General features: G+C 33.8%; 2 protein-coding genes across 2 annotated transcripts; both read left to right on the top strand.

Annotated features, from left to right (window-relative positions):
* The first annotated feature begins 962 nt into the window (after nucleotides 1-962).
* On the top strand, nucleotides 963-6,242 carry LOC107172630 (uncharacterized). The gene has a single exon (XM_015522923.2). The coding sequence runs from the start codon at nucleotides 963-965 to the stop codon at nucleotides 6,240-6,242; it is 5,280 nt and encodes a 1,759-aa protein (XP_015378409.2).
* Nucleotides 6,243-8,980: 2,738 nt separating this feature from the next.
* LOC107163273 (growth hormone-regulated TBC protein 1-A) lies at nucleotides 8,981-13,364 on the top strand. The gene is made up of 7 exons (XM_015510606.2): nucleotides 8,981-9,250; nucleotides 9,356-9,557; nucleotides 9,640-9,873; nucleotides 11,498-11,658; nucleotides 11,773-11,881; nucleotides 12,251-12,436; nucleotides 12,521-13,364. The coding sequence occupies exons 1-7, from the start codon at nucleotides 9,231-9,233 to the stop codon at nucleotides 12,632-12,634; spliced, it is 1,026 nt and encodes a 341-aa protein (XP_015366092.1). The 5' UTR covers nucleotides 8,981-9,230; the 3' UTR covers nucleotides 12,635-13,364.
* Nucleotides 13,365-16,757: the final 3,393 nt, after the last annotated feature.

Genomic DNA, 16,757 nt, shown 5'->3' with positions numbered 1-16,757 from the left:
ACCGTTCGTTGCCGTGTTCGCATCGTATACTACATCGCGCCCTGTTAACCATGTGCGTTGTCGATAGTTCTTCAACGGCATGTGTTTTGTTGCGTAGTTGTATGATGCGTATGGTCATTGTGATTCTTCACGTGCTATATTATGAGCCGTTGTTACACTCCGTTTCTCTAATATCGTCGCTGTGGTAAAGTCGCGGACTTACGAAACGGATTGATTTGACGTACACGTGATCGTCATCGCCGTGTGTTGTTTCGTCGCCATTCGCGTTCGTCTGCGCGCACACGTCCGTCCGTTCCTGTGAGGTTTATGGTGTTTTACCTGTCCGTCGCATTGTTGTAGCCGTCACCTGCATGAATGAAAGGCTCGTCCATTGGGATTTGACTTTATACACCTTGTCAATAACCCATCGAGTGAGCTGGTTTGGATATATTGGTTGTCGGAAGGTACGTCGTGTGGAGCAAGGTGTCCCGTCAGCGGCCAGGTCAGACGTATCACACATATTATTATTATTATTATTCTGTTAACGCGACTACTGTTAACGCGACTACTGTTATCAGCGTCGTACGTATTTATTGTGTATTATGTTTTGCATTATCAATCATTGTCGTGATTGACATTATTATTATTATTATTATTAATTCGTTGTAATTATGCTAGGACTAACATAACATTTAAGGCGCTCTCATGTTATTGTTTTTCATTAAGTTTATATAAGAACAATATATTTATACAGTCCACTTTATAAAACTATCTAATTGTTTTTTTTTCTATTTTTCACCATTTGATAGTAGTATAGATAGTACCCAGCGTTACAAAACCCGTCGAGGTATAACCGTATTCGTTTGAATCGGCTATCGCGATCAAACATTTGGTCCATCGTCCCGGATAATTTAGGTAATTTAATTAGTTATTTTTTTTCCGTCTTGTCTTGCTTGCTCTTTATTCCTTATAAATCGTGTAATATGGGAAGGCCTAAGCGTCAAGATTTGGACAATACTGCTGAGAGTAAACGGTCGTTAGTTCGTGCTCGTGCATCGCGGGATGCATCGTTACGATCAATTAAAAAAATAAATAGTATAGGTGAAGAAGCTAAATTAGATGTTGAACGTCGCGCATTATTTGAGGCTCACCATTTGTCATTGAAACGGTTCGTTGATCAATTTGAGTTAGAACAGCAAGCAGTATTAAAGGTCCTTGTTGATTTAGATAATGTAGTCGAGTTTGAAAATGTTGATGCTGTTGTCACTGATACTATGGAAGAGGTATGTGCAAATATCCGACTTATTGCTACTGGCTTCCATAGCACTTCGGTTAATGTGACTGCAAATAATAATGTTTCTACTGGTGCACGACAAACAGCACAGGCAATTGTGTTACCAAAAATTGAATTACCAAAATTTGATGGTAATGTCTTGGGTTGGGTATCGTTTCGCGACATGTTTCAATCACTAGTTCATGACAACCCAGATATTTCTAATATTCAACGTTACCATTTTTTGATTTTAAGCCTGTCCGGTCCAGCACTTACAGTAGTAAAAGCGATCCCATTGACGGCTGATAATTATGTTATAGCTTGGAACGCATTAAAACAGTCGTTTGAAAATCAACGACTATTAGCTTCTGCACACATTGACAAATTGTTTTCATTTGTGCCCTTGAAAAAGGAATCATTATCGTCACTGTCTTCGTTTGTTCATGTATTTATGGAAAATGTCTCCGCTATTAAAGCACTTGGTGTCAAGGACCTAGCTGGTTTCATTTTATTTCACATCGGTGCTCGTGTAATTGACACAGAGACTAGGCGGCTGTTTGAAGCAAGCATTGAACAAAATGCAGTGCCTGATTTAGATATGTTACTAAAATTTGTCGCACACAGATGTAAAATCTTAGAAAATGTCGGAACGTCGGTTGGAACTAACGACAAACCTGATGGCACTTTTAAAGGTATTAGTAAAAAGAACAAAATTGGGCATCTTGGCAAAACTTCACTGTCAGCTTCATCTACTACATCAAAGTGTTTATTTTGTCAACACGAACACCAGATTTATCGTTGCTTTGTATTTAAACGCAAACCAGCTATGGTACGGCGCAAGTTTGTGAGCGATAATAGTTTATGTTTTATATGCTTAAAAACTGGGCATAGTGTTAGTTCTTGTACTGCTTCTTTTACATGCAAAAAATGTGATGGTCGTCATAATACACTGTTACATATAGAAAATGTTAGTACAAAGAATAGCAGTGAGATGACACAGAAAGAAAAGTCAGATGTTCAGTCCTCTACGTCCAAACCAGGTGAAAATAACACGGTGTTCTCTGGTGCGATATCGACACAAGCCACTGTAGTGTTAGGTACTGCGGTTGTTCGTATACAAGATGACGCAGGTGTTACTCATCAGGTTCGAATTTTGTTAGATAGTGGGTCACAAATTTCAGCCATTACTGCAGATTGTGCCACTAGACTTGGTCTTAAACGCAACAAGAGTCATGTAGAAGTAGTTGGCCTCTCTCAACAACCGGTGTCCAAGGTAAAAGGTGTTACTCAGTGCGCGTTTTTCCCGCTTCAGTCAGATCAACCATTGTTTAAAGCAAATAATGTTATAATATTGTCCCAAATTACTGGATTAATGCCAACGTGTTCTCTCCCTGCTACGGTGCGCACACGATATCAACACCTAATATTAGCTGATCCGGAATTTGATCTTCCTGGCACCGTGGACATGTTAATAGGAGGTGATTTATACCCGATGATTTTGCAGCCAAAAGCGGATATTATACATACCCCTGGATTGCCGTCAGCAATGCACACAAATCTCGGTTGGATAATTGTTGGTTCACTTAAGGATCCTACTTCATTACCTCTGATGTCGTTAACTATTAGTGCAATACCAGTCATAAATGAAACCATGCAACAATTTTGGAGGGTGGAAGAGCCGACAATCCCAGTACACTCAACGACAGAAGATGACCGATGCGAAGAGTGGTTCTCTAAAACAGTGTCACGGGACACATCAGGCAGGTTCTGCGTCGCTTTACCTTTTCGATCTATAATTAACGCTCAGTGTGATTTAAATCAAGACTTGGCTACGCATTGTAGTATTGGTTCCTCTCGTACCATGGCCTTAAATCGCTTGTATAATATTGAACGACGTTTAGTAAAAGATCCCGAGTTATATTCCGCGTATCGTTCTTTTATGAATGAATATCTGTCACTTGGTCACATGCGCGTAGCGGAGAAGCCAGGAAAATATTTCATCCCTCACCACGCTGTGGTCAAACGAGAGAATGGTAACATGAAAATCCGGGTAGTCTTTGACGCGTCGGCCAAATCGTCATCTGGCCTCTCACTAAACGACTGCTTGGCGACCGGACCAAAATTGCAGGGAGACATTACCGACATACTGCTTCGAAGTCGTTTCCACAAGTACATGTTCATTGCCGACATTGAAAAAATGTATAGGCAAATCCGAGTTTATGACGCCGACTGCGTATATCAACACATACTTTGGAGAAATTCGCCCGACGATGAAGTCCAAGAATTCGAATTATGCACTGTCACTTATGGTGTCAACGCAGCCCCGTTCTTGGCAATTAGATGTTTACATCAATTAGATTTAGAAAATGGATCTGAATTTCCTCTAACGAAAAATTTATTAGTTACATCAACATATGTAGACGACATTGTAGCAGGTGCTGACTCGGAAGAGGAAGCGGTGGAACTCCAGCATCAAGTCATATTATTATTACGTAAAGGAGGTTTCAATCTCAAGAAATGGGCCAGCAATTGTGAAGCACTATTAAAAGATATATCTACCGAAGACCGCGCAATTGACGCACCTTTCGAACTTAAGGACGATCAGTCAGTAAAGGTGTTAGGTTTGCATTGGGGTACTACATCGGATGTTTTAGGTTATCATATCAATATCAATAAAGTTAATCCAACTAAGCGTTCAATACTCTCAACAATAGCTCGTTTATATGACCCAGTTGGGGCGTTGGGCCCCGTTGTTTTTTGGGCCAAGTGCATCATGCAAGAATTGTGGATGCAAAAACTGGACTGGGATACTTCGCCGCCGACACAACTAGTTGACAAGTGGAACACCTTTATTTCCGAATTTCCCACGCTAGCCCAGGTTATGCTAACTCGGCATATTGATATCCGATGTTCAAAACAAGTGGAGCTAATAGGTTTTTCTGACGCCTCTCAGAAGGGATACGCGGCAAATGTGTATTTACGTGTGGTTGACCAGAGGAATGCTGTCAAGGTCTATTTTATTGCATGTAAGACCAAAGTGGCTCCATTAAAATGCTCTGATACTGATCCGTCGTTAACGATTCCACGTTTGGAGTTGTGCGCTGCCTTACTATTGGCACGCCTCATCTCCCACCAGTACACAGTTTTACAGAGTTTTACCAACATCGATCGTGTGCGTGCATGGACTGACTCCACGATAGTTTTGAGTTGGCTTCACGCTGACCAAAAACAGTTCAAGATATTCGTCACCAATAGAGTCTCCAAAATCAAGGCATTAACTCCAGGTTGTGAATGGGCCCATGTCAGAACCATGAACAATCCAGCTGATCCCGCATCAAGAGGATTACTTCCCTCTGAGTTGATTTCGAATTCATTACATTTTCATGGCCCAGAGTTTTTGTTACAATCTGACCATTTATGGCCTGTGTCTACCATGTCCGAGTTAACATTACCACCGACTGATCAACTACCTGAGACGAAGTGTACAGCAAGTGTTTTGCATATACATGAAGAAACGAACTACGAGTCAATTATTCAACGATTTTCGTCGTTGTCAAAAATGCAGCGCGTGTTGGCATATTGTTTTCGCTTCGCCCGTCGTCGAAATAGTCCTAATATCAGCGGACCAATCACTCGGATGGAATATGACCATGCACTGAACGCAGCGGTCTTGTGTACGCAACTGACACATCTGTCGGATCTACGTAAACAGATAAGGAATCCAGGTTCCATAACTCCGACAACGACAGCCCAGTTAGCCCCGTTCATCGACGCAATCGGGATCATTCGTGTCGGCGGAAGATTAAGACATGCACAGTTGAACGAAGATTCAAAATATCCAATCCTTTTACCTCAAAAGACACATCTCACCGAGCTAATCATTCGATACTTTCATCACATCTCGCTACACGGAGGATCACGATTAGTACTTTCAATGATACATCAAAGGTTCTGGATTATTTCTGGCCGAGCAGCTGTCCGAAATTTTATCCATTCTTGTGTTCCTTGCACCAGGTTCAGAAGTATGAACCCACGACCTTTTATGGGGGATCTGCCAGCAGCTAGACTGGTAGCAAACCGCCCATTTTTCAACGTCGGGATGGATTACGGTGGACCTTTCTTGGTGCGTGAAAGTCGACGTCGCGGTGCGCGTACCAATAAAATATACCTAGCGGTATTTGTGTGCATGTCGGTGAAGGCTGTGCACTTGGAGACCGTATCAGACATATCCACTGACGCATTCCTCGCTGCGTTAGACCGGTTCGTCGCTCGGCGTGGCATTCCAAGTAACATGTACACAGATTGTGGTACAAATTACGTTGGTGCTGCAAAACAGCTGAAGAAATTATTCGATGAAGCCTCCAATCAGCATACCTTATGTGGTCGTATACCTTGCAAGTGGCATTTTAATCCACCGGGAGCCCCACATTTTGGCGGAATATGGGAGGCTGCCGTCAAAAGCGCAAAAACTCATTTGAAGAAAGTGATCGGTGCTCAAGTATACACGACCGAGGAATTTACAACTCTCATAACGCGGATCGAAGGCGTCTTGAATTCTCGACCGATGCTACCACTCTCCAGTGATCCAAACGACTTAGGCGTGTTGACCCCAGGTCACTTCATAATCGGGCAACCGTTATCAGCACTTCCAGAAAAGGATGTAGTCGATACTCCAACTAACCGTTTGAATCGTTGGCAATTACTACGCCAAGCTCAACAATCATTTTGGCGTCGTTGGAGCAATGAGTATTTGCACACCCTACAAGGGAGGCAAAAGTGGTTTAAGCAGACACCAAATCTGTCCATTGGCGACCTGGTAGTCATCAACACACCGTCACGACCGCCCATGGCATGGCAGATCGGTCGAATCATCCAGGTTCATCCAGGTGCAGATAATATAGTGCGTGTAGCGACAGTCAAAACGCAAGACGCTATACTCAAACGTCCTGTTGTCAAGCTGGTAAAACTTCCAGTGGATCCAAGACCTTAAGAAAGGCTCCCATATTACCGATATCCTCAATATTTTCTGCTGTTATTTTCATTGTCCTTACCTATTGTCATAATTATTATCTCACGTTATTATTATTATTATTTTTTTTTTGGGTTTTGTATAGAATTTAGCATTTTTCATGATTTGTTGTATGCGTTGTATTATTTTTTTTTGATGTGAGTGATACGTTCTGATCGAGAATTTTATAACTTTTGAAAGCACCCTTTCAAAACGGGGGAGGATGTTTGGGCCAGATACCAACATAGCGCACCAAGCCTATCAAACTACGGCTCCTACCGCGCATGCGTTGCTATCGCCGCTATGTTCCCCGCCGTCGTTGCGAACACGTTCGTTGCCCGGCCGGTGCGCTGTTGTTGACCGTTCGTTGCCGTGTTCGCATCGTATACTACATCGCGCCCTGTTAACCATGTGCGTTGTCGATAGTTCTTCAACGGCATGTGTTTTGTTGCGTAGTTGTATGATGCGTATGGTCATTGTGATTCTTCACGTGCTATATTATGAGCCGTTGTTACACTCCGTTTCTCTAATATCGTCGCTGTGGTAAAGTCGCGGACTTACGAAACGGATTGATTTGACGTACACGTGATCGTCATCGCCGTGTGTTGTTTCGTCGCCATTCGCGTTCGTCTGCGCGCACACGTCCGTCCGTTCCTGTGAGGTTTATGGTGTTTTACCTGTCCGTCGCATTGTTGTAGCCGTCACCTGCATGAATGAAAGGCTCGTCCATTGGGATTTGACTTTATACACCTTGTCAATAACCCATCGAGTGAGCTGGTTTGGATATATTGGTTGTCGGAAGGTACGTCGTGTGGAGCAAGGTGTCCCGTCAGCGGCCAGGTCAGACGTATCACACATATTATTATTATTATTATTCTGTTAACGCGACTACTGTTAACGCGACTACTGTTATCAGCGTCGTACGTATTTATTGTGTATTATGTTTTGCATTATCAATCATTGTCGTGATTGACATTATTATTATTATTATTATTAATTCGTTGTAATTATGCTAGGACTAACATAACATTTAAGGCGCTCTCATGTTATTGTTTTTCATTAAGTTTATATAAGAACAATATATTTATACAGTCCACTTTATAAAACTATCTAATTGTTTTTTTTTCTATTTTTCACCATTTGATAGTAGTATAGATAGTACCCAGCGTTACAAAACCCGTCGAGGTATAACCGTATTCGTTTGAATCGGCTATCGCGATCAAACACATATGCAAAGCCAATGATCCCATTTATGTAACCCTTTATGTATCTTGATTTCAATGTATCGCTCTTGATGTAAGCCGTTAATTAATAACTGTGAAATTGTATTATTATGGCTATTAAAATTTAAAAATAAAATATTATTTTTAAAAAATTATAAAAATCTTTAGTGGCTCTTTAAAATCAGAAAAATATAGTATAATATTGTAACTGTTGGTTCTTCCGTCAAAAAAATTGTCGACCCCTGTTATAGGCAATATGTTTACGTGTAGGGGTTTCGAATCTTCGATTTGTATTTTTCTGCAGGGTCCATTTCATAATTTTAGGTGGTGTTTATACATAAGTATATATATATATATATATATTACAACATTTCACTTCATACAATTTAACTTTATATGGACACATGTTTTTTCAATCAAATACATTTTTTTTAGACATTTAATATACGATTCTGATCAAGCTTACGTCTTATCATCATTATAACGCTATGTTATAGTCAGGGCTCGAAATGGACCGGAACTGCGTGAGTTTCATAAAATAGTAGATACAACTTATATATTATTAAAAAAGGGTTATAGTATTTCAGGAAGAAGAAATTATAATTTTGGTTGGGTGAAGCCCCCAATTCTATGGTATGTTCTCAAAAAAAAGTGTTCCGGTTCAGAAAATTTTCCATTTCGAGCACTGGTTATAATTCAATATAATTTAAACTGCATTGCTAGTGTATGACATTTTTAAATGTATAATAGTATGTAGGCAGTGACGTACCCAGGGTTTTCGAATGGGGGGGGGAGGCTAAATCTATATCGGTAATATTCGATACCATAATAGACGTAACGTTTATGCTTTGCTTATACTAGGTCATTGTTACTATATAAAGATAATACGTTGTTCTGTGGTGGTATTCAATACCGTTTTTTAGAAATATGGTTTGTACTTTGTCTTTTATAACATAAAATGTATTCCAAAATACGGAGAATGGTGGGGGGCTGAAGCCCCCTAAGCCCCCCCCCTCCCAGGGTACGCCACTGTATGTAGGTATTGCCATGACCCTTCGAATGCAGTGAATAGAAGGAGAGAGGTTATATTTAGTTGTCTCTGTAGATTTAGCAACATTCACGTGACCTAGGAAAATCATGCCATTATGGAATACGTTTACGTTTACGATCCAACACATATTATATCAATGTTTTATTACTATTTACACTTTAAAGTAAAAAGTCGTTGGTAAAGTTTGTTACATAAGTCTTAAAATTACATTTGTGTACCTGGGTTATATTATTTAGCTCATCAGAAGATATTATATTTGCGAGATCCGACTGATCCGAGTTAAACTTGTGTGTACGGTATTTGTACAACAAAAAACGATTTTTTATTAAGACTACGTTCATTACAATTTAAAAATCTGGCAACACTGTGATGCAACCGCTCGTTTGCTGGAGTACCGGACGGATGTGATAACACCACAACATGATTATTATACTTTTGTTATGGACTATGGTCAAGCCGATCTACTATCTAGGCGCATTAAATTTAAATATAATAACACGACATTTCGTAGCTAGCCATAAGAAACAATTATTGGGACGATAGACCGGTCGACACTCGACGGCCATACTAATAGAGTGGTAGCTGCTGTATAATAATTAGTAATTCACTGGTTGCACGTCCTCAACGCGTTTCGTTGTTTGAACAGTTTGAACCTCTTATTAAACGTATTTTGTTGTGCCTTCGAACACGTTAGAAATGACAACTTCCACTTTCAGGTGAGTTTTCCTAGAAATAATCACAACACTTCATTTCGTAATCATTCTGTTATTATTAATGTTGTTGTCTTAACGATTGTGTCATTTGAATTCTCTCATCCACAGCAAAACCGATGAGTATGGTTTCAAACGTCCTGATGATTTCGATTATGTGGAGTATGAAAAGTTCATGTCCGCTTACTTAAATTTACTTACTAGACGTTCAATGGACTGGGTTAGCCTTTTGATTTACAATCCACAGCTGAAGAGAAACGCTAAACTTAAAAAGTTTGTACGCACAGGAATACCATTGATACTTAGGGGACCGGTTAGTTGTTCATCAATATGTGTCATACTTTTAAACTTTTCGTATCGTTTTTAAGTTTGCATCTCTCTTGCCTGTTTTTTAGGGGTGGATTTCTGTCAGTGGTGTGCAAAAGTTGAAAGACAAGTATGGGTCTAATACATATAGAAAAATGCTAGACGAACCAATTAATGAGGACATCAAGAATATAATATTGGTCGATATTCCACGAACATACCCAGATAATATTTATTTTCAACCAAATTCTGAAAATCAAAAAACATTGTTTAGGATACTATGTGCATTTGCAGCATGTAATCCAGATGTAGGATACTGTCAGGTATATTTTGACATTTATCTAGTTTTATTTAGCGCTCCTGGATTTCATTTGCCTATATTATTTTTCTACAATATATTATGGATTGTTAGGAATAATAATATAGTGTTTCTTTAAAACATAATAAATAGTAAAGATTTTATATCAGGTAATCTAAGACAACTCACAACATACTCAAAATTAACAATTTAATATGATTTAACTTCATTAAGCAAATCAAGAAATGTAGCAAGTATATTTTATGCAATATATTTACAAATAATATATAAAAGTGAAATTAAATACCTGTAGAATTCAAGTAAATCCTAATACATAAGTATAACTAAATAGTTGATTGATCATTAATTCACAATAAATAATCAGTACTAAAAAAAAAGTAACAAAAATGTCCAATGGAGACTAAAATTTAATTATGTATTCAGAATTAGTTGACTTTAAATTGTGTCCCAGTATTTTTTTTAATGCAAAACTGTTGATACTATTCAGTTATTGTACTACAGTGAACAACGGCGACAGCTAGGAAAATACTGATTCCATTATTGTACTTTGTGGGATTTTAAATGATTAATCTTGAGTAAGTCTTCTTTAGGTTATAAAAAACTGATAAAAACATAAATTATTTTATACCTTATAGGAATTAAAGGTTACAATTATACCTTTGTAATTAAATATAGATGCAAAATAAAAAATATTTATAAGGAGGCCTTAATTTAACAATGCCTATTATAATTTAAGTAAATCAAGTTATTGGATGTTTTGACCTATTATGTAAGAATCTGATATTGATCAATGAGTTCCAAATATTATTTTATTTTTATTTTTTTGGTCAATCCCCATAGATATGCATTTTTATTTTATTTTTTAATTGTAGAGAATAATAAGCTAACTGAATCTGAATATTCATCATGCATTACAGCTCAGAGTATGCATTTCTATTAAACATATGTAGAAGGTTTTAAGGCAGCATATCAGATAAAAATCATTGTTTTTCACTTACACAATACACAGAATCATTTAAGAGATAAAAAAAACTAACATTTAAACATGAGAGAAATTAGACATTTAACAATGGTATATTGGTATTGTTAGATTGGCTTTATAGATTTGTATACAATGCTATTATCCATACAATCAATTATTCCTGAAGTACAATAGCTGAAGAGTAGCAATATTTTATTTTATGTTATTCTGTTCAGTATTCTGTAATAAAAACATATTTTGATGATTTTTATTAATATATTAAGGAAAACCCTGGCTTGCATCCAGGGTACATAATATTATATGGTACAAAAATATTAATATGTTTATATCATGACAGTGGACAGTAAAATAGAATATATAATTAAACAAATTTAAGACTACTATAAGAAATGACAAATAGTCATTATTTTAGTTTGAACATTCAATGTCATTAATTTCACAGTTGTATACTTAATTTTACTTTTGGATAAAAATTTGCATGCAGTGTTAAAAAAAAAATGTATCATTTTAAATCAAATATTTGTGTTGCAATTGTATGTTTATAATTATGACTCATTACTTCATAATAAATTAAGTTAAATAAACTAAATTATTACCGAATCAAATAATATATATATATATATAAAAAAAAAAATGATTTTTGCAGGGTTTAAATTACATAGCTGGTTTGTTGCTATTAATTACTAAAAATGAAGAATCTTGTTTTTGGTTACTAAGAGTGTTGGTGGAGAATATACTACCAGACTATTATTCTAAGACAATGGAAGGTGTCATTGTTGATATTGAAGTTTTTTCACGCCTAGTAAAGTAAATAATAATATTTATTATTTTATATTATAAACTGTTAAAAAAAAACAAAATACAAAAATATGTATTTGTACACTTTAATAATACTGTGAATCTTATTTGTGATTTTTTTAGGAAAAAATGTCCTGAAGTGTCAAAGCATATGATTAATTTAGAAATGCCGTGGGCATTAGTTGTTACTAAATGGTTTATTTGCCTTTTTTCCGAGGTTTTACCAATTGAGGTATTAAATTGAATTTTGATAATTAAAAAGACTCATTCTATTTAACTGATTTTATAGGTATTAAAATATATTAATGGTTATTTTGTGTGTCATTTGAATCATTAAATCAGCTATACTCCCACTTTACAGCCATTCTCTTCTTCTAAAACTTTAACCCATTCAATGTCACCATTATACTAAACAGCTCCTCAGTCATCATTATTAAATATTATTGAAACAGTGCTTTCCTTTATTTATTCTGACAATTTTGTTAGTTAGTAATTTTCTTTTCTTTCTTAATCTTAAATTCTCTTATTTTTATGAAAATTTGATAATTATGTGCTTATTTATACATGTTTTATATTACTACAGTTTTTTTTTTTTTTTTAGACAACTTTGCGAGTTTGGGATTGCTTGTTTTATGAAGGATCTAAGATTTTATTCAGAGTTGGCTTAATGTTAGTGAAACATTATAAAAAAGATTTGTTGGCATGTGAAGATATTGCATCATTGGCGGAATGTTTCAAGTCGATCGTTCAACGACCATTTCCTTTAAACTGCCATATATTCATTAAAGTGTGTAATTTGTTGATGTTATATTTATGTATATTGTATACTGTTTTATTAAAAATTGAATTTTTCTTTTTTCTTTTTTTTTAGCAAATGTTTACAGAAATTGGCTCATTACCTATGTCATTGATTAATGATCTACGGAAACAAGTATCTGCTGAACGTAATGCTAACAAATCTACCTCTAAAAATAAAAAAGATTGAAATTATATAACTATTAATTTTAAGAGCTTATAAAATGTTTGTACAGTTTCTAGTCATAGGTATTATATTTCTTTGTTGTAACATGTGGCCTATATTTTACATTTTGAAATCAAAATTTTCAATCTATTAAAGTATATAATTTTTAAGTAAAATTAACATTATAACATTATATATATTGGTAGCTATGCTATAAATTTGCTCTATTATATAAAATCATTTTTTGTTGTTTTTTATTGTATGTATTTATGTTCAATATGTGGCTGTGGTGTTTTTTATAACATTTAATAATAATGTATCCAAAACAATCTTTTGTTATATCTAAGTTTTAAATATTTAAGCAATATAAACTGCCTTGTAATGATGAGTAAATGAAAATTTAAGCAAATATGTAAAAAATTATTTTGTATTGTAATATTTATTGTTTTAAGATAAAGGTGTATTTTTTAATTATTATAATTTGTAGTTCTAAGAGCAAAAAAATGACATTTTATTTTTAAATATGTAATTATTTTTATCAAATAAGTTGAATATTTTTTTATATTCCTATTAATATGAACATATCTATAAAATTGTGTAACCGAAATGTATTTATAATTGTTATTATAGGTGTTTGCCATAATATTTTAGAGAAAGTATATTTTTTTATGAAAATATATTCAGTTTTATATAATTTCACCATCATTTTCATTATATATATATTTAGATATTAAATGTTAGTTATAAATAAAAATCTGCTTATTTTCAATTAGAGTTTTAAACAAAAAATATACCTATCAGTTATAGCTATTGTCTATATTATAAAGAAACAACTAACAATAACTAAAAAAGCTTATATATATAAATTTAAGTTACTGTTACATACTTAAAAATCGGTAAAAATTACGTGTTAATAAAATGGAAATAAATAATCAATGGATTGCAAATGTTTCCTAGGTAAATGTTATATTAATGTTTTAAAGGATCAAATGATTACGGGGCATAACATAAAGGCTGTTTAATCCTTACTTAATTTTATTTTTAGTTTGGTTTGGTCGTTAATAAATATTATAAAATCTAATTACAATCCTATTAACCAATAATATAATTGTAATTGCTTGTTAATATTGATATGAGGATATAACCTTTGAGCTTGAAACAAATTTAATTTTTAATAAAAAATTCAAATTTAGTTACACATAACATATATTTTTGGGGCGAAAATTACACGGCTCTCCAATGTATCTATAATACATCGTTTGGGTGAGCTTAATACAGAGTGTAACAAAAATATCAGATAAAAGAAATTGATGCTAGTTAAATGTATGACAAAAATTATACAAATTATATAGACATTAAATAATCTAAAAATATACTCATGCCAGGAAATTCCCAAAAATAATGTTTTGAAAAAAGTAATTATGTTATCAATTTATTAATTTACTCCCAAAAAATATTGATATTTTAAGCAATTCTAAAAAATAAACTACATGATTTAGATAAATATTTTTACTATAAAAATGATTCTTATAATCAGTCATACCAATTGACTAGTTTGAAATTTTCCAAAACAATTTGAACCTAATTTTAAAATTTATAATTTCAGTTTTAAGAAATAAAAATGAAAATTTGTTTAAAATATTGATGATCATAAAAGTTATTACATTTGTCAGTCTTTCTGTTTCATCTTAGACCTGTACAGCCTTTACATAATTCAGGAAAAATCAACACATAATGACATGACTAATATATTTTCCTTATTGTTTTTAGACACTCCTCGTTTTAAGCACATTTAAATTATTATCGCCTATCGTCCGAAACGATTTATGTAGTCAATATTATAAATTTTGTTATTTATTTTTAATACGAGTTTATGTTTGTAAATTAAAATACGTTTATACCATAACCATTACATTTACATATATTTTATATTTAATTATAAAGTTCAAGATAATATTATGCTATATGTACCAGGACAACAAACATAGCCACATAGGTAATACAGAATTACAATGATTCGCCCTAACTGTCGCTTAATTTCTTGCTCAGATGTGCTCGGTCATGTATCGTTTCCATCAATTTAAAAAGAGGTTTGATTCTATCATTTACCCTCCAACATGCCTGTTATGGTAAAATCATTAAAATATTTTTGAAAAAAGGAAAATCTTCATGGTTCATAATTCAAAACACACACGTACCCATAGATATGTATACCTAACTTAAATATGGAAATTATCGTACATGAATCGATGAGATGGAAACTTGAAACTATTAGAGTACATATTTTACTACAGATTCTATTTGAGTAATTAATCATAAGAATATTTTTTTTTAATTTAACGCCTTGTCACACAAATTATGACAATTATATACAATTATTTTAAGTTAAAACTTTATGTCATACCTTAAAAATAATATAGATAATATTCGGATAATTCCTGAGTGGGTATATTTTTATTTTAACCCGCGATCCACTTGCACGGGGTAAACATTTATCTCAGTCTAAATCCCACTTAGAATTGTAATATTGGATTTCTAACGATGTGCTTCTATAATTATCATTGAATCGTTTAAATAACATAACCGACCATAAATAAATGTATAATATTTATTGAATCGTTTATGTTATTACATGACGTGGTTTTATTGTTGTGTTCGAGGTAGCCGTCTCCAATCGTTGTTTGTGGATAAGCTCCTGCGAGTAGGTACCCGTACCCTATTCCGTATGACCACACGAGTGTCATTAAATTGTGATCGTCGGTATAGCGAAAAATTACCTTAATAGTCATTACTCATTAATAAATTATTAAAGCTATCTGTCATTAATTGTTATGGAATTAGTATTCGTTCTTAAGTTGTATGAAATTTACATAAACTAGAGAGAGGTGGAGAATGTAAACTTATAAACTTTTTTTTTCATAATATTTAAGTAATTTACAATCTAAGCAACATCAACTTATGAACTTCAAATTTTTATATTTATTTTTATAAATAAGCCTCGTCGTCATGGTCGTTATTGGCAAACCAGGAGTTTTAAGGTTAACAATTCCTTAGGATACAATATTTACATAAACAAATTACAGATTATTAATTTTTGATAAGATTGGTCTTAATTTAAAAGGTCATCATGTTATCTTGGCGGAAGGCTTCCGACATGATATTTGATACCTCAGCTTGAATTTTAAATAATAAGGTTGGAAAATATGCATCTTTCACCATATATATTATTATCATGTAATTTTATTGCCATACAAGTGATTCACGGTGTATATATACAAAAAAATATATATACAGGCAGCTGTGGAATAACAGAAGAAATAGGTATAGATATTTTCGTAAACGATTCTTTTTCTAGGTATTAGTTATTTTTTTTTTCTAGGTCTATCCCATCGCGGTTATTGCTAGACATTTAGGAACTTAAAAGAATGCCGCCTAGAAGAATTGTTTTCCGTCAAAAATATTAAATAACATAATATGTAAGTACACGCCAGTCGCGAAAATCACAATGAATATTTATTTTATTTATTTATTATTAAATGGCCCGTTAGACCAATTTTACAAAAGAAACATACATGAAATTATTATTATTATAATACAGTTCATATAATATAATTGTTTACAAAATAAAACACAGAACATATTGAACATAATATAATTTGAATTAATAGTGTTGGTGCTTTGGGGTAGACTGCGGGAAGGGGGTGGACTCATTTGGCAAACACATTAGACCAGCGGTTCCTAACCTGTGCACCGCGAGCTCATTTAAGGGGCACGATCCACGGCTCTCCACGGCTCATCCGATAATGAAAAAAATTATTTAATTATATATTAGAAATTAAAAATTTATTGTAGTTGAAAAGAAAAAAAATTATTTTATGTACAAAATTACTTAGAATACTATCTCTGTATATCCAATATTATATATTATAGGGTTTCTAATATGTGTCGAATAATTCAATAATAGATAAAAGCATTGCCAAACTTTCCAAAAATAAGCAGCCTCAAATATCTCATTAATTATTAGTTTTTCACTATTAAAACAGAATTTTTTTTTTTTAATTTCAACAATACAATTATAATTTATTAATAATATGTTCAATAAAATTATTTAAATCAGTTATGAATGAAAACTAGTGTTTATTTTTAT

Source organism: Diuraphis noxia, unplaced genomic scaffold (genome assembly GCF_037042655.1).
Source record: "Diuraphis noxia isolate RWA-SAM2 unplaced genomic scaffold, SU_Dnox_SAM2 contig0002, whole genome shotgun sequence".
NCBI lineage: Eukaryota > Metazoa > Arthropoda > Insecta > Hemiptera > Aphididae > Diuraphis > Diuraphis noxia.
The sequence above is the reverse complement of the archived record's forward strand: the minus strand, read 5'-3'. Positions and strand labels throughout refer to the sequence as shown.

What these genes read in the sequence shown, in the direction of transcription:
- LOC107172630 (XM_015522923.2), top strand. Translation starts at nt 963, where the DNA reads ATGGGAAGGCCTAAGCGTCAAGATTTGGACAATACTGCTGAGAGTAAA.
- LOC107163273 (XM_015510606.2), top strand. Translation starts at nt 9,231, where the DNA reads ATGACAACTTCCACTTTCAG. An exon ending in CATTGATACTTAGGGGACCG is followed by an intron (nt 9,558 to 9,639) that starts GTTAGTTGTTCA and finishes CCTGTTTTTTAG; the next exon opens with GGGTGGATTTCTGTCAGTGG. An exon ending in ACTGCCATATATTCATTAAA is followed by an intron (nt 12,437 to 12,520) that starts GTGTGTAATTTG and finishes CTTTTTTTTTAG; the next exon opens with CAAATGTTTACAGAAATTGG.